We start from the raw sequence: 25,909 nt of genomic DNA on the forward strand, positions 1-25,909 counted from the left end.
CACCCGGATTTATTATGACATTAAAGATGCAATTAAAATGTGTGCTTGAGATTCTGTTCAATGCCAAGCATCAAAGAAAAGTTGTAGAAACATGTGGCCTTGTTAGACTTGCGCAAGTGATGATGAAGGAGAAGTTATTTAGGGTTTTGAATGAGGCATCCCTAAGATAACCTCACTAATAAAATAATAGGGGTATTCCCTCTTCACTCTCCATAATCTCTTAATGTTGATGGGTCCACACTATTAGATCCCTGATGGCCACTGTGATCACTGCACTGTTTTAAAAGTATGCTAATAATAAGTATTAAGAAAAATTGTTTTTCTTGGAATTGAAAAGACACTTTGCAAAAAAGCTTCTTTTAGGTTTTCATTAAGTTTTCAAAGGCATTTCCTGCCCTGCCCAAGAGACTACACAGATGGTTACAAATCTTTCATTTTACTTCATAGAAAATAGCTTAGTCATTTGATAGCTAGTGACTACCTGTTCTTTGAAAAGCAACTGAACAAAGCCTGAAAAGAAATTAGTCAAGACTGCTGGAAAAGTCTCATGCTTAAATAGCTTTTAAAGTATAAATGGATAAATGAAAAACGGCAGGTTACTTCTTGCTTGGGAGAATGAGAGAACTTTTTCAAAATGGTATTTTTGGAAGTTGCTTTTCAAGACTTAATAGAGCATTATTACATAATGTGGCTAGAAAAGATGTGTACTATGTGTATGTGAACAAAGAATAGTGATAAATTCATATTGACTAAAATGAGTAGGCATGTTGGGGGCAGAAAATGAATGTTGTTAACACTAATTTCAACATTATTCTTTACGCAGTAGACAGGAATTCTGCATTTACAAGCAGAATGGTAATATGATTACAGGTGTCATTTGGGAAGATTAATCTCTGTGTAAAAGGGATTTGGAGGGCAAAGAAATTGAACAGCAAGTTTAAAATTCTGAACATTGAGTTATAAGGAAGGAGAAGGAAGGTCCCAAGACAGGGCAGAATTCGTAAGTTTTATGAACAGATTGGGGGCTGGAGGAAATGAGATGGAGCAGAAAAAGATGGCCCCAAGGTTTAGCACTGGTTACGGACTATTAAAATATGTGGGGAGGACAGATGGAGAAAGGGTCTCTATTTTTTTTTAATTAATCACATGCAATGTGCACATGGCCGCCTATTTAACTATTGAAATCTGAGAGGGAGAGTCAGAGCTTCGGGAAAGAAGGGTAAAGGCTAGAATTACAGATTTGAGAATTACATGCAAAGAAGTAGAAATTAAAGGCATGTGATTGGAAGAAACAGCTAAAGGAAACAGAAGATTCTCTCAATAAGGACAGTGAAAGATAGATTTCTTTCCCTTTTAGGATTGCTTTCCAGGAAGCTCATTGCTAAATTTGAAACTTGGTTGCAGAATGGTTCCTTAGTTTAAGTTTTCTGATAAAATGATTCTCTTGTCTCCTATCTTTAAAACTTCCTCTCCTCCTTAAGGCTTAGGGTTGAGGAGTTTGTATAGTACTTTTGGAATACTACATATTTCATGGATTCCAAGATGTATATATTTTTCACATTTTAACATCTCTGAAATTGGGATGTGCCTCGACAATCACTGGATGGTGTATCATAGTTTAATTGGCAGTGTCTTTCATTCTGTGTGGTATATAAAATAATGGTATATGCTATAATCAATAATGCCTTCGATTTTATGAAAGATGGTATTTTCTGATGTGTTTCCCTATCTTGGTAACCTGGCTGTTTTTCCATGAAGCCTTTTATTCCCCCAAAAGGTGAAGAGCAACCTACTTAGGAAAAGAGAAGTATAGTACTGTATGGGTGTTCCATCAGTCAGGAATGGGTAGTTGAATATCTTCTCTGGGCTGAAAGAAAGAATAAAGGTAAGAATTGAGACTCAAGTGCCCTGGCTCCCAAATCAGAACAAAAAGTTCTGATGGTGGGAGAAGCAAGATATAGTACAAACCCAGATAGTCTTGGGGCCAGCATAAAGCTTGCTTGCTTCTTGCTTTTTGGGGCATTGCTCTGGAACATTTCAAGCCTCCTGGATTTAGAAGCCTCTGTGGTATTGGAACTACACGGCCCTAGTAGCTGACAAATGACCAAAGGAGTGTTTTGATGGATGGACCTGAGACAGCACCATTGGTTCCTGCACAGCCCCCAAAGACCTGGAAGTTCTGCATATCCCAGAAGAATGCTGGAATAAACTGATACCAGAATGAGGACTTGGCTGAGCAGGGACTTTGAACCACTGGGGTGGAAAGCTGCAGTAGAGTGCAGTTAGGACGTGTCCAACAATGGGGAAACCAGACGCTCCTACCAATTGCCAGGTGCACACATGAGCTTCCCTCACACCCAGATGCCATTTGGGGCAAAAAGCAAGATCTCTTGAATGGGGAGGGCCTCTAACAGGGAATTTGACTATCAAGTAACTAAACATGTCCCTGAAAATGTTTTGTTTTTGTTTTTTGTTTTTTGTTTTTTTATAACTGGAAGAGCTGAGTTACTTTAACTGGCAATTAATTTTTCTTCATAATAAGGGAGAATGCAAGGTTTGAGTGTAATATGAACTTACAATAGCAGGTAACACCTTTAGGTTGCACATTTGAGTTGTGTGTACATTTTAATCCTACTACAATGGATTAATGATATGATGTCTCAAATACTAAAAGTAACCTGGATTAAAGACAAAAACTGGTTCCATATATAACACTGGAAAATATAAATGCTTATGGTGGTCTAGGAGGATGAAAAGCCAGAGAAGAAGTAAGAAAAATGGAAAACTAGTAGTACCTCTCCAAAGCAGAAACAAGAGGAGGCAAGTGATGAATTCAGTCAAGTGTTACAGAATGGTGAGCACAGTTGAGCTCTTGGATTTGATTTGATTTGATGATGAGAAGCCATTCAGAATCTTTGAAAATTGGCAATCTAAATATGGTGATATTTTATTAACCAAAATTTTTCATGAGAGGTTAGTGCCAAAAGATATGTAGTCTAACTCCACTGTTTTACAGATAAGGAAACTAAGAACCAGAGATATTTTACAGAATCTGGTTCAAATCATAAATAGGAGAAAAACAAGTATATTACATCTGAAGTCAACTAGAATCTGCATGTTTTGCATCATTTGGGTGAAAAACATGTGGGGGTATTAATAAGCCCCCTTTGAAAATAACGATGAGATCATGCATATGAAAAAGGCAAAACACTTGCTAGAATGCATCTTGGGAGCAAATACTCTGACGAGTGTTATGTGTATTTTAATTTTTTATTAGAGAAGTTGGAAGTTTAATTTCAATATCAATGGTATCATCATTTTCTCCGCTTTGTTCAGAGGAACACACAGAATCAATTTGTACAAGCATATACAACAATTCATTTGGTGCTGTGCACTAAAATCAGTAATCTGATTAGTTCTAGACTACCGGGTTTCCATGCGCTCCTCTTGGCTTTGGTGGCATGGCTCAATTCCCAGCGGAATACTTTTTCATGCACTGTCTGCATCTCAACTACAACAGGCTTAAAGACCATGCAGATTAACACTGTAGCAAATTGTTTTGATATTTAACAGACATAAAAAGGTCATTTCCTGATATGAAATTCTGAAAATCTGCATAAATATTTTTGTGTAAAATTAAATTAGTTATGTATTTTTTTTCAAACTAGAACTTGAAGTATCAAGAATGCCCACATAATTCATATACACATATATATAGACTTTTTCATTATGCTAAAAGTCTTGATAGTCAAATTATATTCTGTGCCATACATGTATTTAACCAGTATTTATTTGGCATTAGGTTAACTGTGTCTGTATGGATTAGTCTTTATTGGTGCTTGTGTATCATGCAAACATAGTTCTAGTATTCCTGCTTACTAATCTTGTCATGTGGCAATACTTAGATGATTTTGCTCTCTAACAGTGTGAATTAAAGAGTATAAATACTTTATACATGGTCACATTTACAAACGTTTGCCAATAATCACTTCACAATCTTTATGGTGTGAATTGTAGTATCTGGAATCTGCGGAAACAATTCCTATAAAGCAATGTCAGATGTCAACTTTCTTAAATGTGCTTAACACAGTTCTCCTTTGAGTAATGATGAGTTTTGGCACACATACACTGCTTTATTTTTCTATTGTTCTAGTAATTTCCACAACTTTTACAGGAAATTAGCCTCTGATGGCATGGTAGAGACACGGCACTTACTGATGAGGTAACTTAGATGTAGAAAAATTTTGCAAAATTATTTGTCTAGCAGACCACCACTTCTGCTAATACATTTGTAGACAGAGTTTTCTTTTCCTAGTGCATGCACTTGCTATGAAATTGCTAATGCACTGTTTTTTGTTTTTGTTTTTTTGCTGCAGCTCAAACATGTCCTAAGGCATCACAAAGGAGAGTTGTTAACACCAAGCTCATTTACTTGTGATGGTATTTTATAGCAAACATGTTTAAGTTGTATTATCAATGGTTAAACTCTGCCTTACTGGAATAGTAAATTTTTGTGGATTTGTAGCTACTTTTGTTTGGCCAAGGAAATGCAATACTCAAGCTGCTAAATAGAAGTCAATCAGACATTCCAAGTCTCTCTGGTTTCAGATATCATCTTGTTTACACATGAAGGAAACAAAATAAACAGCTTTCATCCACGGAGTTTGTGTTCAGAAGTTTGTGAGTGAATCTTTTGATGCTTTGTGGGTTTGCTGCTTCAGTTTGCATTTTGGAGTTTCATACTACTGTTGCTGGTCTGCGGTCCATCTCGGCTTCCAATTTCACCATCTGCTGCATCTCCTTCGCCTATAACATCAGAAACATGGCCTTACGTGTGTTGAAATTCTTATCTGAAGGCACTTAACAACCCTGGCCTCTCTTCTCCCATAAATATGATCCTGTCACCACATTCTTGCTACTCAAAATATGGTCCACGTAGAAGCAGCGCAGCATTGCCTGGGACTTTCTTAGAAACATAGAATCTTGGAGTCTACCCCAGACCTATTGAATCAGTTAAAATCTTCATTTTAACAATCTCCAGGAAGTTTTTATACACATTAAATTTTGAGAAGGACTGGTTTACACAGTGCCAGGAGAACCACTTGAAAAGAGGGTAGACCACTTGCTTTATCTTTAGACTGAAAAAGGGCAGGTTACTTCTTGCCACTTCTTACCACAAACTGCTTGATTTAGTTTCTACAGATTGACACGTTGCTTTGACTGTGTGTAGATAATTTTATCACATTTAGAATAAGTATTGCTTATGTACAACTTATTTCCTAAATAGCCTGAAATTTAGTTAAAAGTAATTCCCTAAGAATCTAATTGATAGAGAAGTTCAGGTGAGAGCATATTACATTGGACTGGCTGGAGTCTTCTGTAAATGGAATGTTACAGGAACATGCAGGCCTTGAGGAATCCTGTTGTGCAAACTCTATCCCTGTGGGCTCTTACTTCTCTAGGGTAATTTTTATGGACTACCAGGAAGTAAGCAATAGTGAATTCAACCTCATGAGTTCAGATTGTCACTAAGACAACAAGCTAATTCGAGAAGAGGAAAGGGGGTATGACAGGGGCAGCGTCTGATGAGAAATACTTGCTTGGAAACAGGAAAAAATCAAATAGTACATTTCAGTTTTTATTATCCAATTGGTAGCCTGGATGCTTTTGCCCAACCCAATGCACATATCTTTTGAGGAATGAGGATTGCCCATTTCTTTTTTTAGTGACATGCTGCTTTGAAATAAAGGACATTTGAAAATAGAAACATGGACCTATGAAGATACAAATCGGAGGCAGATTCTGAAGTGCCCTGATGTTAATATTCATGTCTGCTTAGATATTCCAACTAAATGGAAGGTTACTGGCAGGGGGTTTGGTCAACTCTGTACATTATACGAGAAGCATCTTCCAAATGAATTCTTGTGACAAAATTAATTTAACCCATAGACTATACTGTGATTTCCTTCTTCTTCTTACTTCTATATTTTGGCATTAAGTTTCATTTTGGTGAGGATGGATATAATAACACCAAAGAATTAAATCCTTCTGTGTAAATTTGGGATGGGTGGTTCCCTCTGCCCAGATATTTTTTATGCCTAAAGTATAGTAATACTCTAATAGAGAAATGAAGAAATGGAGAAAAATATACAAACATGAAACTATGACACAAACAGTATTCATAAGGGATGAGAGTGAAACATTATCAGCACTGGAAATTAAATACTTCCGTGTTCAGTAAATAGTAGCAAATGATTCTCTGTGCTTCTCCCCCTTTAGCTTCTGAAGAAAGTATTGACCACGGTGTAGAAGGAAGAATCATAGGACATTACAAGACTATTCCAACAGCTAAGTTTTTGTATGAGTTGGGTGACTATTCATTCTCATTTGTCTGAGGCAATTCCAGTTTATGCCTGTAGTCCTAGATATTATGAACAGAGCTGCCTTTCACTCTCAAAACTATCCTGGTATGGACAATAAATTATATGGTCACCTTACTCATGAGGAGTGATCAGGGTCTTTAGCAGATGGGACTTAGCAGAGAGCATGACAAGAGTCATCGTGTAATGTTTCTACACGCAGAGCACAGCTCCGTCATTAAAAACCACCAACCAACTTTTACTGGGTGCTTTAAAAATTAATTGGAGTCATATTAACATTTGTGAGTGATCCAACTCTGTGACCCTGTCTTAGCTGTGGTCAGTCCAAATGACAGCTGCACATCACTACTCTGGTTATGTCTTTATTACCATGATCTGTTTCTCAGATCTGCAATAGAAAATACAGGCTCAAATACCCTCAGAAGTAATTCTCTAAAGACTCTGGGCATTTTGGCATGAATATGACATCAGAAATCCAAGCAAGGAATAGTCAAGCTTTTAAATCCAAACCCTTCAGATATTAGTTATGACCAGATGTGACTCATAAATGGAGACTGCACAGAGAATACGGACGTAGTCGAGAAGGAAAGCAATGTCTTGCTTATCAGAGTTTCGGTCCTACCTTGCGATTGGGACACTGCATGACAGGATTTCAAAAGCTGTTTGTACAAAAATAGTAATGTCAAAATTGAGTCATACATACAAAGCAAAGAAAATAAATGAATATTGAAGTGAATTTGAGAAATGAATGCAAAACCATATACAGAAAAGCAAAAAGCTAAGGATAAAACACGTACACACCCCTCAGTGACAAACTTTCCCCTAGTTGATCTCAACAGAAAAAAAAAAAAAGAAACAAAACAAACAACCAACGCCTGTCATCCCCAGACTGTGCCTCTCTTCTGTGGCAGTAAGTGGAGAACCTAGCCTTTAAGCAAAACCTTTTACCTCTCTGTATCAAATGATAGGATTGATGACAAAAATCAATTTTTGAGACTCGAGTGTGTGACAGTAATGGAGTCGTTAATGTTTGAAATGGTACATGTCAAGACAGATGAGATATACTGTGTAGCTGGGAGGTCTATGAAAAAACTCAAGTAGGAAAAACATCCCCAACCTTCAGAGTTTTAAGTGAATAATCTGCTGACCAAGTAGGCAAGGACATAAAGTGGCTTACAAATAGCTTAGAAGGTGAGGATCCAGAATCAGGACCAAAACATACTGCCGCTTGGTTTGTTTCTGCCAGTGCCCCCAACACTGGGTTAGCTAATGGACTGAATCCATTCCAGGCCTTGCTTTGGAAGGGGAGATTTGGGACACTGATTAGGAGTAGGGTCACAGGAAAACAGAAAGAAACCTTTGAGGGAAATACTATGGGAGAATGTTTACATTTATCTCTGGCTTAGAAAAAGAGTCTTGGGATTCAACAATTATTTAGAATATTGTTGTGGAAGTTTGAATTGTCTGGAGACATTGAACTGTTCTTGCTGATGAAATGTTTACCTGGTTATGAAGGTAGATACACTACATAGTTCCAGACCTTGCCTTTTCATGAGTAAAGAAGTGAAGTCACTGTATCTTTTGCACTATGCCCGTGACAGTGTTGTACCATACAGAGTAACTGTGAATTGAGAGCTTTCTCACCCTTAAATGCCAAAAATACTAGAAAGATCTGGGATTGAATTTGCAATTGAACAGGCCATATTTCTAAAGCAAAGCTTAACACAGAAATTCAAGTCCAAATTCTTTGCTTGCCAGAAGCATCAGTATGATATCTTAAATGTCTTTTCCTTGAATCTCATTAAATCTTTATCAGGTCTCAAGCCTTTTCATGTTCTATGCTTTCCCAAGCTTTTATGACTCAAAGTATCAGTCGTGGGTGGTAGACCTTAAAAGACATTATTTGAATTTCTGGAACAAAAAGCCAGCACTCTCCCAATACAGTCTAATCAATATAGCTATCACTAATCTAGCAGTTTAATGCAAGAACTCTGGTGTGGCTTGAATTACTCATGTATTAGGATAAAAGCTCAAAGTGATTTTTAAAAATTATGTACTTCGGCTCTGAAACTAGTGATACAAGATGACTGTATTCTCTAGCTCTGGCATACACCACTATTGTAGTGATGAGTAATTCTGAGCACATTTACATTCTTTAGTCAAACTTGTTGCTAAGCAACACAATTAATTTCCAAGTAGTTTCTTAATTTAGTTAACTAACACATAACTGTGCCTTACCTTTCACTGTGCACTTCTTCTAGGGAGAATTTTTAAAAACCTTCTCCAAGGCATCCTTATCCCTACCCATTGTTGAATCACTGAAGCGGCTTCTAAAGCTTTGGTGATGGTGGCTTTATCCTTATTCATATTCCTACATTTCCCCCAGGAGCACTTTCTGAGAAGTGCTTTAAGAGCAAAACCATAAGCTAGGAAACTTGTACCAGAATGTGATGTGTTTATGAGTTGGTCAAATGAATTGGACCTATGGGGACAATAACCATGTATTGTCCCCTTGGAGTGGACTTGTTTATGAATAGAAGCATTTAGCTGAAAAGGACATGGGAAACATAACTAGGAAGTATGTTGATGAATAAAATTTCTGTCTACCAAAAAGTAAAGAATCTGAAACTAGAAGTCAGATTTATCTGTTACTCTATTGACATATAAAAAATGATTTTATTTTATTTTATTTTATTTTTTAACTTTCTCAAAGGTACCTTTTAGTATAATTCCTACTTAAGTATTCTTCAAGGGGAGCCATTTACTTTGGAAAAAAGTATTCCTTAAATAAGATTGTTTTATAGATGGGAGAAAACAGGAAGGAACAATGTGGCACAAGTACATATTTCATCAAAACCTCTCCGTTTCTACATTGAATTACCTAGGAATAATAATTTCTATACCAATTACACCTAAAGAATAACATTTGAACTGACATTTGTCTGATACTTAAATGATAACTGAGGGTCTTGTTGTCACAGGAACTAGAGGGATTTCCATCAACTTGAAGGTTGCTGATGGGCTGTAGCCCATTTGGAAAGGTGCCCATCTGTACTATGCACCAGATAAAAATACATTTCTCTTGGTGCTGGTATATGCCCATTGGCCTAACTAAACAGTTGGAATTGGGATAACTCCTTTTTTTTTTTTTTTTTTTTTGAGATGGAGTCTCACTCTGTCACCCAGGCTGGAGAGCTGTGGTGCGATCTCAGCTCACTGCACCCTCCACCTCCTGAGTTCAAGTGATTCTCTTGCCTCAGCCTACTAAGTAGCTGGGACTACAGGTGCATGCCACCAGGCCTGGCTAATATTTGTATTTTTAGTAGAGGTGGGGCTTCACCATGTTGGCCAGGATGGTCTTGATCTCCTGACCTGATCCACCCTCCTCAGCCTCTCAAAGTGCTGGGATTACAGGCGTGAGCCACTGCGCCCGGCCTGGATAACTCTTTATTTGTGTATATTTCTTTATTTAGTGTCTTGTCTTGCTGGGAAAAAGCACCAACACTACGGTATCTACTCATGCTCAGTGGTTTGTAGAGTGATGGGGGCTCATGACTTTAGATTCTACCTGTAAGCCCCAGGGAGGTTTTTAAACTTCATTTTCAGATTGAGGTTGAAAATAGGTGGTTTCTCTCATTTGCTTTTAAACATCATATCCCTTGCCTGTAGTTTGCAAATTATAAAACTCTAAATGAAAATGGAGAAATACTTTGTAATCTATTTTTTTCATACTCTCGCTTTTAGTAATTTCATTCTTAGAATCCCCATAATTTATCCAAATATTCTTTTTTTTTTTTTTTTTGGCACAGCCAGATTCTGCTCCTGCTCCAAAAACAGGTACTTTCTTTTCTTTTTGGATATAATGGAGAAAATATAGTAATGGGCAACAAATTCTTCTATCCACCTTTCAATTACGATATGCAAAAAGCCACTGGTCACTATGGGCCACGACATGTGTACCCCAAATTGGCTAGCTGCCTACATGTTTTTACGTATTTTAGGTAAAATACCTGCTCATTCTGTTTCTCTAGGAATTCTAGATGTTCAAGCTGGACTTTTTTCAACTGATCCATTTCTTTGGACTGCTTCATTGCGAGCTGCAAAAAAATAAATAAATAAAAATTAAAAAAAATTCTGATAAACTTTGGGTTACAATCTTAAAACAGGGATGAGAGATGACTTGTAACTTTATAATTTAAGTGAAAGAGATAATAATTTTTTAAAAATCATCTCAAAATTTGTCGAGTTTAAACTCATAATTCTTTCTGGGAAGATCTTTCCTGCTAAAATCTTAGAAAATAATAGAGGACTTATGGATGACTAAACCTGGCTTCATTTTCTGTGTAAAACGGTGCCAAATCATTACCTTAAAGATTTTAGTGAGAGATTATTGTAGCTTTCAGGGAGCAGAGAAGCTGGAATGTTTAATGTACAGAAAAATCAAATTAAGCAAATTAGCTAGAGGTCTGGTGGCTAAGCATGAGTTATTATTTATAGTTTTTTAAAGGAAGAATGCCAAAAATATAATAAAATACTTACTCTCTTTCTTTCTTCCAGAAACTTTTTAGTGTTGCTGCTGTTTAACTCCCTGACTCGCCTAAAAGCAATGGGCACAAATAATGGTTGGTATGACATTGAATGAAATTAATATTATATCAAATAAGAAAGAGCTATATTCCATCAAATTCTCTGGATGGAATTATTGATTTATTTTTCTAATTTTTATTGTAGTATTTTCAAACATATGATGTCCAGAGAAGAATATTTTAAAAACTGTGTGTGTATCCCTCAGATTAACCGATATTAGTGTTTTGCCATGTTTATCTGACATTTTTAAAGACAATAAACAGTTACAGATGTAATTAATGCCCCATTTGTATTCTTCCTGATTCAGTTCTCCTTATTCCTCTCTCCCCAGAGGTAACCACTATTGTGAATTTGGTGTGGATCCTCTCACCCACATTTTAATATTTTAAGCCACATATAGACGTGCCCATGTGTAATATAAGAGCTTCTCAAACTTTCCTGTGTATGCCAATCACCGGGAGAGATGATAAAAACCAGACTGTTGTGCCCTCCACTTTGAGACTTTGATTCAGTGGGCCTGGGGTGGGAGGTCTGAATTTCTAACAAGCTCCCACGTGATGCTGATGTCGCTGGTATTGTTTCATGTGTTTTCTATATGTACCCATAGAGTAACATAGTCTGGGTTTCTTCTCATAGCTTACCACTTATTCTTATGTTTTAGAGATACATCCATGTTCCAAATCACTTCATTATTTTCATTTGCTGTATGGATTTTTCAATTTATGAACAGACTACACTATTTCCTCATTGCCATTAACAAAAAGTAGGTTATTTTCAAACAACGCTACAATGATCGGGTGCATGGGCCCTGTAATACGTGACACAATGAGATTCTGTTGAATAAATGGATGAGTGGATGAAGTGTGGTGTATATCTTCTTGTGCACATAGGCAAAGGCTGCTGTAGGGTGTATACTCAGACTTGCCAGTTGGCAGGGTACAAACAGGCTCCTCCTTATTCCAATCCAGTTGTCCCAACTGCATTTCGATCTGCAGTGTCTGGGTGTTACTCCTTCCCCATATTTCTGCCCACTCTTAGTACTATCAGACTTTCTTGTCAGTTGGATGCTCCTATGGAATGGCATTCCTCATTGTTTTAACTTGCATTTCCCTGACTACTGGTGAGGTAGAGTGTTTTTCATGAGTGAAAAGAACTATAACTTCTTGAACTTCTGTAATAATTGTCAGTCTGTTCAGGATTGCTCCATTTTCAGTCAGTTTTGGATATTTATATTTTTCAAAGCAATTCTGCACTCCATCTAACGTTTCAAATTTATTGGTAGTTTTTTTTTTATTTTTTATTTAATAGTAGACTTGGTTTTTCTCTGTAGTTAATTCCCTTTTTCATCCCTAACATCACTAATTCATGCTTTCTCTCTCTTTCTTCTTTAGTCTTGGTGGAAGCTAACTGATTTATTATTCTTGTCAAATAAGCTTTTGTTTTTATGAATGCCCGCTATTGCATTTTGTTTTCTATTTCAGTATTTTTTGCTTTTTAAATTTATTTCTTTCTATTAGAGATTTTTGGGTTCACTCTGTTTTTCCAACTTCATATTCTCTTTCAGTGGTTAGCTCATTAATTTTCACATCTTTTACAAAATATATGCATCTAGGCTGTACTTTTCACTCCAAATATCACTTTAACTACCCTCTACACATTGATAAATAATGTTTACATTGTCATTCAGTTATAAATATTGCGTAATTTCTGTTAAAATGTCTTCTTCGATCTAAAAATGTAAGTATGATTTTCAGTTTCTATATATCTTTCTTAGTGCTGTGACAAATTTTTAAATTTTATTTCTCCTTAGATAAAGCGGATACAAACATACACACAGTATGGGTTTAGAACACAACTATCATTTGGTATAGAAAAATTATTTTTTAAAAAACAGCCAATTTGTAGATATCTTGGAACCACCTACCACTGGATACAAACTTACAAGAGACAGCAGAGTAGAGTGACAATACTTAGCCAAAAATGTATAGTACTTGGGTGACGGACAACCTAAATGTCCTGACTTGATCACTGGGCATTGTATACATGTAAAGTTTTCTCATGTACCCCCATACAGTTGCACAAATAAAAATAGAAAGTTACAATAAATAAGTACAGTTTTCAAAATAAGATAAATTTTAAGAACCTTGCTAATTAAGTTAGCAGTAACTCCAAATTGAAGATAATTTGACCTCAACTAAGCTAAAGTCCACTTTGTCACATATTTGAAAAAGATGGTAAAAAGCTATTAATTGGCACATTTGTCATGGTTAATTCTATATTTCACTTTGGACAGTTTAAAACAGTTCAAATTAATGAGGTTTTATCATGGCTGGAATATTTGGTGTTTTCAAGCTGAAGAAGGTGTCATGTCCATGTATATAAGGCCCTTAAACAAAGTTGCTTATCTGAGAATAACATCTAGAGAATGACACTTTTTTCTTTTCTTTTCTTTTCTTTTTTGAGATGGAATCTTGCTCTGTCACCCAAGCTGGAGTGCAGTAGAGCAATCTTGGCTCACTGCAAGCTCCGCCTCCCGGGTGCATGCCATTCTCCTGCCTCAGCCTCCTGAGTAGTTGGGATTACAGGAATGCACCACCACGCCCAGCTAATTTTTTGGTATTTTTAGTAGAGATGGGGTTTCACCATGTTGGTCAAGCTGGTCCCGAACTCCTGACCTCAGGTAATCTGCCCATCTCGGCCTTCCAAAGTGCTGGGATTATAGGTGTGAACCACTGTACCTGGCTCATAAAACAGCTTTTCTCTGAGACATGGACTTCAGCCAGAAGGCCACCTTCATGCTAGGTATTATTCCCCCCATAGAAGGAACCCCGCTGTCCCTAACTGCTGGTGGTGTAGTGGTTATGGAGCTGACAGCATTTGTATTCTCAGAGGTTTACCGAGGTGGATGACGGGCAGCACAGGTGATCGCTAGGAATTAAGTGCCTATCCCTTGGGTAACATGACTATTGACGGCTCCTCAGATCCCCTTTACCAGCTGTGTCTAAAGGGCTTGCACCTGACACCTTCTATGGAGGCCACATAAACCTTTCCCCCAATCTCAGGCAGCCAATGACTGCCTAATACAGAAACACAAAAGCCTGGTACTCTTGCTTCAAAGAGGGACAAATCTGTGGTACAATTTTTTATTTGAGGTTACAGTGACCCTAGGTGAGACCACATCCTTGCTTAGGGCCTGTCTTGGGCCTTCCTGCTTCCTCACTCCCTTTCTCTGAAGGTCCCTTCCTCAGTGAATCACAAGCACCTCAATTCCTGTCTTGGTCTGCTTCCAGAAAATTCACCTAACATAAGGACAAATGAGACAAACGGGATGGGAGCTTTAAAGATGATCCCACGTGAAGGAACACTGATGAAGACCATCCCCCTGACTGCTGCTGCTATTCAGAACTGGCCCATCCAGAACAGACTGACACCTGAGCAGTGGAGAGGCTTGCAGAATGACCCAATGGAACCTGGGAAGGATGCTTCAGAATTGTATTGACTGTAGGCTGGGCGCAGTGGATCACGCCTATAATCCCAGCACTTTGGGAGGCTGAGGCAGGCAGATCACTTGAGGTCAGGAGTTCAAGACCAGTCTGGCCAACATGGTGAAACCCCCATCTCTACTAAAAATACAAAAATTAGCCAGGTGTGGTGGTACATGCCTGTAATCCCAGCTACTAGGGAGGCTGAGGCAGGAGAATCGCTTGAACCCAGGAGGCGGAGGTTGCAGTGAGCTGAGATTGGGCCACTGCACTCTAGCTTAGGTGAAAAAGCAAGACTCCGTCTCAAAACAAGCAAGCAAAAAAAATAAAATAAAAAAAATTATATTATGTCATATTTTATACAACTTTGTTTGTAAAGCAGCACATATATATTGAATGTAAAGTGATTTTACTGGTTGTAGTAAGCAACCAGAAAATGTGGACGATTGTTCTACAGTGATAACAAATCTTCATTGCAGTTATAATAGCAGAATTCCTAGTCAAAAGTCACAATTGTTTTTATGTCTCAGTTGTGTTTGTGTGTACACATGTAAAGAAAGTTGAGACTGTGTCCTCAAGTCAATGCCATATTCCTGCAGTGAGCACTCTCAGACTTACCTTTCCCGTTCTGCCTTATTCTTGATAGATTTATCTTGGCTGATGGCTTTGCTATTTTCCATAGAAATCTTAGCCTGGTGTGCTCGCATTTCCTTGCTTTCCCTATGTATTAAAAACAAGAAAACAAACAGGCAGGGGGATGTAGAGTTTGTTTTTAATGGGTAGAGAGATTCATCTGGGGAAAATGAAAAAGTTCTGGAGGTGGGTGTTAGTGACGGGTACACAACAATGTGAATGTACTTAATGCCATGCACTTAATGGTTACAATGGTAAAGTTTACATTTTATTTATATAGACATAATCTAAACATGGAAAAAACCCAAAAATACTTCTGTTTATAGCAATATGACTAGGCTTACTCCTCTCACTCTTTTTTTTTCTATTATCGAGCTCATCAACTTCTGTATTTTGGAAAAAGGAGGGAAGGGACCCCAAGCCATATGGATGCTGATCCCTGAGGGGCAGTGGCCACCTAGTGGTGAAGTGACAGTGATGGCCTGTGATGACAAGACAGTATTTTTGCTTATTAATATAAAGATCTCATCTTTGCCTCATATTATATGGGACCAGATGGACTGGAAGAGAGAGAGAAAATGTTCTAACCCTCACAAACAGCCTTCCTGTTTCTATCAGCCACAGGAATGAAAGGGACTAAATGGTTTCAAGCAAGCACAGGGAACAGCAAAAAAGTAGGTTTGCAGGTGACCAACCACTGTATGTGTGAATGTGTGAATGCATGTGTATGCATGACACACATGTTTATTTATGTGTGCATTAAAGGAATAAAACTTAAATGCTACATAGTATATGATTACAAATTTTTTTTTCTGTAACCTATGGAGATCTATTGAAAGCACTGCCTGGAAACCAGCATCCAAGCAGTCAGGTTACCTAGGCACTGCTATTTGCTCTGCATCCAACGAGATGGGCAACACTGAAGTGGAGAGTTGCTCACTTAGCTACCCTAGAGCCACTTCAGCAGGAACATGTATAGAAACTCTGGACCCAAGAAGATCACTCTCAGATTTTACCATAACTTGTTAGGAAATTGACCTTTCTGTATTCATTCATTCAGCAAACACCAATGACCAAATGTTGCAGACAAATGTCAAGAAAGCAAAGATTTGTAACCAAGAATAATGGCTGTGATCATGAGGAAGAAACACAACCACCAGGGGTTTGAGTAAAAGCTAAAATACTGCTGTTGCTTTGAAAAGTGCTTTTTCCATGGGTTTATTTGTTCTATTTATTTTTTATTATACTTTAAGTCCTAGGGTACATGTGCACAATGTGCAGGATTGATACATAGGTATACATGTGCCATGTTGGTTTGCTGCACCCATCAACTCATCATTTACATTAGGTATTTCTCCTAATGTTATCCCTCCCCCAGCCCCCCACCTCCCAAAAGGCCCCTGGGTGTGATGTTCCCCGCCCTGCGTCCAAGTGATCTTGTTGTTCAATTCCCACCTATGAGTAAGAACATAGGTGTTTGGTTTTCTGTCCTTGCGATAGTTTGCTGAGAATGATGGTTTCCAGTTTCATCCATGTCCCTACAAAGGAAACGAACTCATCCTTTTGTACAGTTGCATAGTATTCCATGGTGCATATGTACCACATTTTCTTTATCCAGTCTATCATTGTGGACATTTGGGTTGGTTCCAAGTCGTTGCTATTGTGAATAGTGCTGCAATAAACATACGTGTGCATGTCTTTATAGTAGCATGATTTATAATCCTTTGGGTATATACCCAGGAACAGGACTGCTGGGTCAAAAGGGATTTCTAGTTCTAGATCCTTGAGGAGTCGCCATACTATCTTGCACAATGGTTGAGCAAATTTACACTCCCACCAACAGTGTAAAAGCATTTCTATTTCTCCACATCCTCTCCAGCATCTGTTGTTTCCTGACTTTTTAATGATTGTCATTGTAACTGGCACGAGATGGCATCTCTTGTGGTTTTGATTTGCATTTCTCTGATGACCAGTGATGATGAGCATTTTCTCATGTGTCTGCTGGCTGCATAAATATCTTCTTTTGAGAAGTGTCTCTTCATACCCTTTGCCCACTTTTTGATGGGGTTGTTTGTTTTTTTCTTGTAAATTTGTTTGAGTTTTTTGTAGATTCTGGATATTAACCCTTTGTCAGGTGGGTAGATTGCAAAAATTTTCTCCCATTCTGTGGGGTGCCTGTTCACTCTAGTGGTAGTTTCTTTTGCCATGCAGAAGCTTTTTAGTTTAATTAGATCCCATTTGTCTGTTTTGGCTTTTGTTGCCATTGCTATTGGTGTTTTAGTCATGAAGTGTTTGCCCAGGCCTATGTCCTGAATGGTATTGCCTAGGTTTTCTTCTAGGGTTTTTATGGTTTTAGGTCTAACATTTAAGTCTTTAACCCATCTTGAATTAATTTTTGTGTAAGGTGTAAGGTATAAGGAAGGGATCCAGTTTCAGCTTTCTACATATGGCTAGCCAGTTTTCCCAGCATCATTTATTAAATAGGGAATCCTTTCCCCATTTTTTGTTTTTTTCGAGTTTGTCAAAGATCAGATGGTTGTAGATGTGTGGTGTTATTTCTGAGGCCTCTGTTCTGTTCCATTGGTCTATATATCTGTTTTGGTACCAGTACCATGCTGTTTTGGTTACTGTAGCCTTGTAGTATAGTTTGAAGTCGGGTAGCATGATGCCTCCAGCTTTGTTCTTTTGGCTTAGGATTGTCTTAGCAAAGTGGGCTCTTTTTTGGTTCCATATGAACTTTAAAGCAGTTTTTTCCAATTCTGTGAAGAAAGTCATTGGTAGCTTGATGGATATGGCATTGAATCTATAAATTACCTTGGGCAGTATGGCCGTTTTCACGATATTGATTCTTCCTATCCATGAGGGTGGAATGTTCTTTCATTTATTTGTGTCCTCTTTTATTTCACTGAGCAGTGGTTTGTAGTTGTCCTTGAAGAGGTCCTTCATATCCCTTGTGAGTTGGATTTTGGATTCATAGGTATTTTATTCTCTTTGAAGCAATTGTGAATGGGAGTTCACTCATGATTTGGCTCTCTGTTTGTCTGTTATAGGTGTATAGGAATGCTTGTGATTTTTGCATATTGATTTTGTATCCTGAGATTTTGCTGAAGTTGCTTATCAGCTTAAGGAGATATTGGGCTGAGATGATGGGGTTTTCTAAATATACAATCATGTCATCTGCAAACAGGGACAATTTGTCTTCCTCTTTTCCTAAATGAATACCCTTTATTTCTTTCTCTTGCCTGATTGCCCTGGCCAGAACTTTCAACACTATGTTTAATAGGAGTGGCGACAGAGGGCATCCTTGTCTTGTGCCAGTTTTCAAAGGGAATGCTTCCAGTTTTTGCCCATTCAGTATGATATTGGCTGTGGGTTTGTCATAAATAGCTCTTAATAATTTGAGAAACGTTCCATCAGTATCTAGTTTATTGAGAGTTTTTAGCAAGAAGGGCTGTTCAATTTTGTTGGCCTTTTCTGCACCTATTGAGATAATCATGTGGTTTTTGTCACTGGTTCTGTTTATGTGATGGATTATGTTTATTGATTTGCATATGTTGAACTAGCCTTGCATCCCAGGGATGAAGTCAACTTGATCATGGTGATTAAGCTTTCCAATGTGCTGCTGTATTTGGTTTGCCAGTATTTATTTTATTGAGGATTTTTGCATGGATGCTTTTCAGGGATATTGGTCTAAAATTCTCTTTTTTTGTGTGTGTCTCTGCCAGGCTTTGGTATCAGGATGATGCTGGCCTCATAGAATGAGTTCGGGAGGATTCCCTGTTTTCTGCTGATTGGAATAGTTTCAGAAGGAATGGTACCAGCTCCTCTTTGTACTTCTGGTAGAATTTGACTGTGAATCTGTCTGGTCCTGGACTTTTTTTGGTTGGCAGGCTATTATTGCCTCAATTTCAGAGCCTGTTACTGGTCTATTCAGAGATTCAATTTCTTCCTGGTTTAGTCTCAGGAGGGTGTATGTGTCCAGAAATTTATCCATTTCTTCTAGATATTCTAGTTTATTTGCATAGAGGTGTTTATAGTATTCTCTGATGGTAGTATTTCTGTGGGATCAGTGGTGATATCCCCTTTATCATTTTTTTATTGCATCTATTTGATTCTTCTCTCTTTTCTTCTTTATTAGTTTTGCTAGTGGTCTATCAATTTTGTCAATCTTTTCAAAAAACCAGCTCCTGGATTCATTGATTTTTTGAAGGGTTTTTTGTGTCTCTATCTCTTTCAGTTCTGCTCTTAGTTATTTCTTGCCTTCTGCTAGCTTTTGAATTTGTTTGCTCTTGCTTCTCTAGTTCTTTTAATCATGATGTTAGGGTGTCAATTTTAGATCTTTCCTGCTTTCTCTTGTGGGCATTTAGTGTTATAAATTTCCCTCTACACACTGCTTTAAATGTGTCCCAGAGATTCTGGTACGTTGTGTCTTTGTTCTCATTGGTTTCAAAAAATATCTTTACTTCTGCCTTAATTTCGTTATTTACCCAGTAGTCATACAGGAGCAGGTTGTTCTGTTTCCATGTAGTTGTGCAGTTTTGAGTGAGTTACTTAATCCTGAGTTCTAATTTGATTGCACTGTAGTCTGAGAGACAGTTTGTTGTGATTTCTCTTCCTTTACATTTGCTGAGGAGTGCTTTACTTCCAATTATGTCATCAATTTTAGAATAAGTGTGATGTGGTGTTGAGAAGAATGTATACTCTGTTGATTTGGGGTGGAGAGTTCTGTAGATGTCTATTAGGTCTGCTTTGTGCAGAGTTGAGTTCAAGTACCGGATATCCTTGTTAACCTTCTGTCTCATTGATCTGTCTAATATTGACAGTGGGGGTGTTAAAGTGTCCCATTATTATTGTGTGGGAGTCTAAGTCTCTTTGTAGGTCTCTAAGGACTTGCTTTATGAATCTGCATGTGCCAGTATTGGGTGCATATATATTTAGGATAGTTAGCTCTTCTCTTTTTTTTTTTTTTTTTTTTTAATTTATTTATTATTATTATACTTTAAGTTGTAGGGTACATGTGCATAACATGCAGGTTTGTTACATATGTATACTTGTGCCATGTTAGTCTGCTGCACCCATCAACTCGTCATTTACATCAGGTATAACTCCCAATGCAATCCCTCCCCCCTCCCCCCTCCCCATGATAGGCCCCGGTGTGTGATGTTCCCCTTCCTGAGTCCAAGTGATCTCGTTGTTCAGTTCCCACCTATGAGTGAGAACATGCGGTGTTTGGTTTTCTGTTCTTGTGATAGTTTGCTAAGAATGATGGTTTCCAGCTGCATCCATGTCCCTACAAAGGACGCAAACTCATCCTTTTTTATGGCTGCATAGTATTCCATGGTGTATATGTGCCACATTTTCTTAATCCAATCTGTCACTGATGGACATTTGGGTTGATTCCAAGTCTTTGCTATTGTGAATAGTGCTGCAATAAACATACGTGTGCATGTGTCTTTATAGCAGCATACTTTATAATCCTTTGGGTATATCCCCAGTAATGGGATGGCTGGGTCATATGGTACATCTAGTTCTAGATCCTTGAGGAATCGCCATACTGTTTTCCATAATGGTTGAACTAGTTTACAATCCCACCAACAGTGTAAAAGTGTTCCTATTTCTCCACATCCTCTCCAGCACCTGTTGTTTCCTGACTTTTTAATGATCGCCATTCTAACTGGTGTGAGATGGTATCTCATTGTGGTTTTGATTTGCATTTCTCTGATGGCCAGTGATGATGAGCATTTTTTCATATGTCTGTTGGCTGTATGAATGTCCTCTTTTGAGAAATGTCTGTTCATATCCTTTGCCCACTTTTTGATGGGGTTGTTTGTTTTTTTCTTGTAAATTTGTTGGAGTTCTTTGTAGGTTCTGGATATTAGCCCTTTGTCAGATGAGTAGATTGCAAAAATTTTCTCCCATTCTGTAGGTTGCCTGTTCACTCTGATGGTAGTTTCTTTTGCTGTGCAGAAGCTCTTTAGTTTAATTAGATCCCATTTGTCAATTTTGGCTTTTGCTGCCATTGCTTTTGGTGTTTTAGACATGAAGTCTTTGCCCATGCCTATGTCCTGAATGGTACTACCTAGGTTTTCCTCTAGGATTTTTATGGTATTAGGTCTAACATTTAAGTCTCTAATCCATCTTGAATTAATTTTCGTATAAGGAGTAAGGAAAGGATCCAGTTTCAGCTTTCTACTTATGGCTAGCCAATTTTCCCAGCACCATTTATTAAATAGGGAATCCTTTCCCCATTTCTTGTTTTTCTCAGGTTTGTCAAAGATCAGATGGCTGTAGATGTGTGGTATTATTTCTGAGGACTCTGTTCTGTTCCATTGGTCTATATCTCTGTTTTGGTACCAGTACCATGCTGTTTTGGTTACTGTAGCCTTGTAGTATAGTTTGAAGTCAGGTAGCGTGATGCCTCCAGCTTTGTTCTTTTGACTTAGGATTGTCTTGGAGATGCGGGCTCTTTTTTGGTTCCATATGAACTTTAAAGCAGTTTTTTCCAATTCTGTGAAGAAACTCATTGGTAGCTTGATGGGGATGGCATTGAATCTATAAATTACCTTGGGCAGTATGGCCATTTTCACGATATTGATTCTTCCTATCCATGAGCATGGTATGTTCTTCCATTTGTTTGTGTCCTCTTTTATTTCACTGAGCAGTGGTTTGTAGTTCTCCTTGAAGAGGTCCTTTACATCCTTTGTAAGTTGGATTCCTAGGTATTTGATTCTCTTTGAAGCAATTGTGAATGGAAGTTCATTCATGATTTGGCTCTGTGTTTGTCTGTTACTGGTGTATAAGAATGCTTGTGATTTTTGCACATTAATTTTGTATCCTGAGACTTTGCTGAAGTTGCTTATCAGCTTAAGGAGATTTTGGGCTGAGACAATGGGGTTTTCTAAATATACAATCATGTCATCTGCAAACAGGGACAATTTGACTTCTTCTTTTCCTAACTGAATACCCCTGATTTCTTTCTCTTGCCTAATTGCCCTAGCCAGAACTTCCAACACTATGTTGAATAGGAGTGGTGAGAGAGGGCATCCCTGTCTTGTGCCAGTTTTCAAAGGGAATGCTTCCAGTTTTTGCCCATTCAGTATGATATTGGCTGTGGGTTTGTCATAAATAGCTCTTATTATTTTGAGGTACGTTCCATCAATACCGAATTTATTGAGCGTTTTTAGCATGAAGGGCTGTTGAATTTTGTCAAAAGCCTTTTCTGCATCTATTGAGATAACCATGTGGTTCTTGTCTTTGGTTCTGTTTATATGCTGGATTATGTTTATTGATTTGCGAATGTTGAACCAGCCTTGCATCCCAGGGATGAAGCCCACTTGATCATGGTGGATAAGCTTTTTGATGTGCTGCTGAATCCGGTTTGCCAGTATTTTATTGAGGATTTTTGCATCGATGTTCATCAGGGATATTGGTCTAAAATTCTCTTTTTTTGTTGTGTCTCTGCCAGGCTTTGGTATCAGGATGATGTTGGCCTCATAAAATGAGTTAGGGAGGATTCCTTCTTTTTCTATTGATTGGAATAGTTTCAGAAGGAATGGTACCAACTCCTCCTTATACCTCTGGTAGAATTCAGCTGTGAATCCATCTGGTCCTGGACTTTTTTTGGTTGGTAGGCTATTAATTATTGCCTCAATTTCAGAGCCTACTATTGGTCTATTCAGGGATTCAACTTCTTCCTGGTTTAGTCTTGGAAGAGTGTAAGTGTCCAGGAAATTATCCATTTCTTCTAGGTTTTCCAGTTTATTTGCGTAGAGGTGTTTATAGTATTCTCTGATGGTAGTTTGTATTTCTGTGGGGTCGGTGGTGATATCCCCTTTATCATTTTTTATTGCATCTATTTGATTCTTCTCTCTTTTCTTCTTTATTAGTCTTGCTAGCGGTCTATCAATTTTGTTGATCTTTTCAAAAAACCAACTCCTGGATTCATTGATTTTTTGGAGGGTTTTTTGTGTCTCTATCTCCTTCAGTTCTGCTCTGATCTTAGTTATTTCTTGCCTTCTGCTAGCTTTCGAATGTGTTTGCTCTTGCTTCTCTAGTTCTTTTAATTGCAATGTTAGAGTGTCAATTTTTGATCTTTCCTGCTTTCTCTTGTGGGCATTTAGTGCTATAAATTTCCCTCTGCACACTGCTTTAAATGTGTCCCAGAGATTCTGGTATGTTGTATCTTTGTTCTCATTGGTTTCAAAGAACATCTTTATTTCTGCCTTCATTTCGTTATGTACCCAGTAGTCATTCAGGAGCAGGTTGTTCAGTTTCCATGTAGTTGAGCGGTTTTGATTGAGTTTCTTAGTCCTGAGTTCTAGTTTGATTGCACTGTGGTCTGAGAGACAGTTTGTTATAATTTCTGTTCTTGTACATTTGCTGAGGAGTGCTTTACTTCCAATTATATGGTCTATTTTGGAGTAAGTACGATGTGGTGCTGAGAAGAATGTATATTCTGTTGATTTGGGGTGGAGAGTTCTATAGATGTCTATTAGGTCTGCTTGCTGCAGAGATGAGTTCAATTCCTGGATATCCTTGTTAACTTTCTGTCTTGTTGATCTGTCTAATGTTGACAGTGGAGTGTTGAAGTCTCCCATTATTATTGTATGGGAGTCTAAGTCTCTTTGTAAGTCTCTAAGGACTTGCTTTATGAATCTGGGTGCTCCTGTATTGGGTGCATATATATTTAGGATAGTTAGCTCTTCCTGTTGAATTGATCCCTTGACCATTATGTAATGGCCTTCTTTGTCTCTTTTGATCTTTGATGGTTTAAAGTCTGTTTTATCAGAGACTAGGATTGCAACCCCTGCTTTTTTTTGTTCTCCATTTGCTTGGTAAATCTTCCTCCATCCCTTTATTTTGAGCCTATGTATGTCTCTGCGTGTGAGATGGGTCTCCTGAATACAGCAGACTGATGGGTCTTGACTCTTTATCCAGTTTGCCAGTCTGTGTCTTTTCATTGGAGCATTTAGTCCATTTACATTTAAGGTTAAGATTGTTATGTGTGAACTTGATCCTGCCATTATGATATTAACTGGTTATTTTGCTCGTTAGTTGATGCAGTTTCTTCCTAGCCTCGATGGTCTTTACATTTTGGCATGTTTTTGCAATGGCTGGTACCGGTTGTTCCTTTCCATGTTGAGTGCTTCCTTCAGGGTCTCTTGTAAGGCAGGCCTAGTGGTGACAAAATCTCTAAGCATTTGCTTGTCTGTAAAGGATTTTATTTCTCCTTCACTTATGAAACTTAGTTTGGCTGGATATGAAATTCTGGGTTTAAAATTCTTTTCTTTAAGAATGTTGAATATTGGCCCCCACTCTCTTCTGGCTTGGAGAGTTTCTGCCGAGAGATCTGCTGTGAGTCTGATGGACTTCCCTTTGTGGGTAACCCGACCTTTCTCTCTGGCTGCCCTTAAGATTTTTTCCTTCATTTCAACTTTGGTGAATCTGGCAATTATGTGTCTTGGAGTTGCTCTTCTCGAGGAGTATCTTTGTGGCGTTCTCTGTATTTCCTGGATTTGAATGTTGGCCTGCCCTACTAGGTTGGGGAAGTTCTCCTGGATGATATCCTGAAGAGTGTTTTCCAACTTGGTTCCATTTTCCCCCTCACTTTCAGGCACCCCAATCAGACGGAGATTTGGTCTTTTTACATAATCCCATACTTCTTGCAGGCTTTGTTCATTTCTTTTTCTTCTTTTTTCTTTTGGTTTCTCTTCTCGCTTCATTTCATTCATTTGATCCTCAATCGCTGATACTCTTTCTTCCAGTTGATCGAGTCGGTTACTGAAGCTTGTGCATTTGTCACGTATTTCTCGTGTCATGGTTTTCATCTCTTTCATTTCGTTTATGACCTTCTCTGCATTAATTAGTCTAGCCGTCAATTCTTCCACTTTTTTTTCAAGATTTTTAGTTTCTTTGCGCTGGGTACGTAATTCCTCCTTTAGCTCTAAGAAATTTGATGGACTGAAGCCTTCTTCTCTCATCTCGTCAAAGTCATTTTCCGTCCAGCTTTGATCCGTTGCTGGCGATGAGCTGCGCTCCTTTGCCGGGGGAGATGTGCTCTTATTTTTTGAATTTCCAGCTTTTCTGCCCTGCTTTTTCCCCATCTTTGTGGTTTTATCTGCCTCTGGTCTTTGATGATGGTGATGTACTGATGGGGTTTTGGTGTAGGTGTCCTTCCTGTTTGATAGTTTTCCTTTTAACAGTCGGGACCCTCAGCTGTAGGTCTGTTGGAGATTGCTTGAGGTCCACTCCAGACCCTGTTTGCCTGGGTATCAGCAGCAGAGGCTGCAGAAGATAGAATATTTCTGAACAGCGAGTGTACCTGTCTGATTCTTGCTTTGGAAGCTTCCTCTCAGGGGTGTACTCCACCCTGTGAGGTGTGGGGTGTCAGACTGCCCCTAGTGGGGGATGTCTCCCAGTTAGGCTACTCAGGGGTCAGGGACCCACTTGAGCAGGCAGTCTGTCCGTTCTCAGATCTCAGCCTCCGTGTTGGGAGATCCACTGCTCTCTTCAAAGCTGTCAGACAGAGTCGTTTGCGTCTGCAGAGTTTTCTGCTGCTTTGTTGTTGTTGTTGTTGTTGTTGTGTAGCTGTGCCCTGTCCCCAGAGGTGGAGTCTACAGAGACAGGCAGGTTTCCTTGAGCTGCTGTGAGCTCCACCCAGTTGGAGCTTCCCAGCAGCTTTGTTTACCTACTTAAGCCTCAGCAATGGCGGGCGCCCCTCCCCCAGCCTCGCTGCTGCCTTGCCGGTAGATCACAGACTGCTGTGCTAGCAATGAGGGAGGCTCCGTGGGCGTGGGACCCTCCCGGCCAGGTGTGGGATATGATCTC

The 25,909-nt window shown here is 38.5% G+C and overlaps 1 protein-coding gene across 19 annotated transcripts in view; it reads right to left on the reverse strand.

The window, feature by feature from the left end:
- Positions 1-3,256: 3,256 nt before the first annotated feature.
- The window catches only part of PLCB4 (phospholipase C beta 4), a 419,746-nt gene continuing 397,093 nt past the window's right edge, over positions 3,257-25,909 (reverse strand). For 13 of the 19 annotated variants that reach the window (XM_021921224.1, XM_009216537.3, XM_017945009.3 and 10 more), the window contains 5 exons: positions 15,068-15,169; positions 10,920-10,977; positions 10,391-10,477; positions 7,003-7,039; positions 3,257-4,806 (listed from right to left, as the gene is read on the reverse strand). In XM_021921224.1, the coding sequence (XP_021776916.1) occupies positions 4,718-4,806; positions 7,003-7,039; positions 10,391-10,477; positions 10,920-10,977; positions 15,068-15,169 (373 nt within the window). In that variant the 3' untranslated portion in view covers positions 3,257-4,717. The remainder of the gene's footprint in view (positions 4,807-7,002; positions 7,040-10,390; positions 10,478-10,919; positions 10,978-15,067; positions 15,170-25,909) is intronic. The other 6 variants (XM_021921227.1, XM_021921225.1, XM_021921226.1 and 3 more) reach the window with 3 other exon arrangements.

The sequence above is a fragment of the Papio anubis genome, chromosome 16 (assembly GCF_008728515.1).
Source record: "Papio anubis isolate 15944 chromosome 16, Panubis1.0, whole genome shotgun sequence".
Classification (NCBI taxonomy): Eukaryota; Metazoa; Chordata; class Mammalia; order Primates; family Cercopithecidae; genus Papio; species Papio anubis.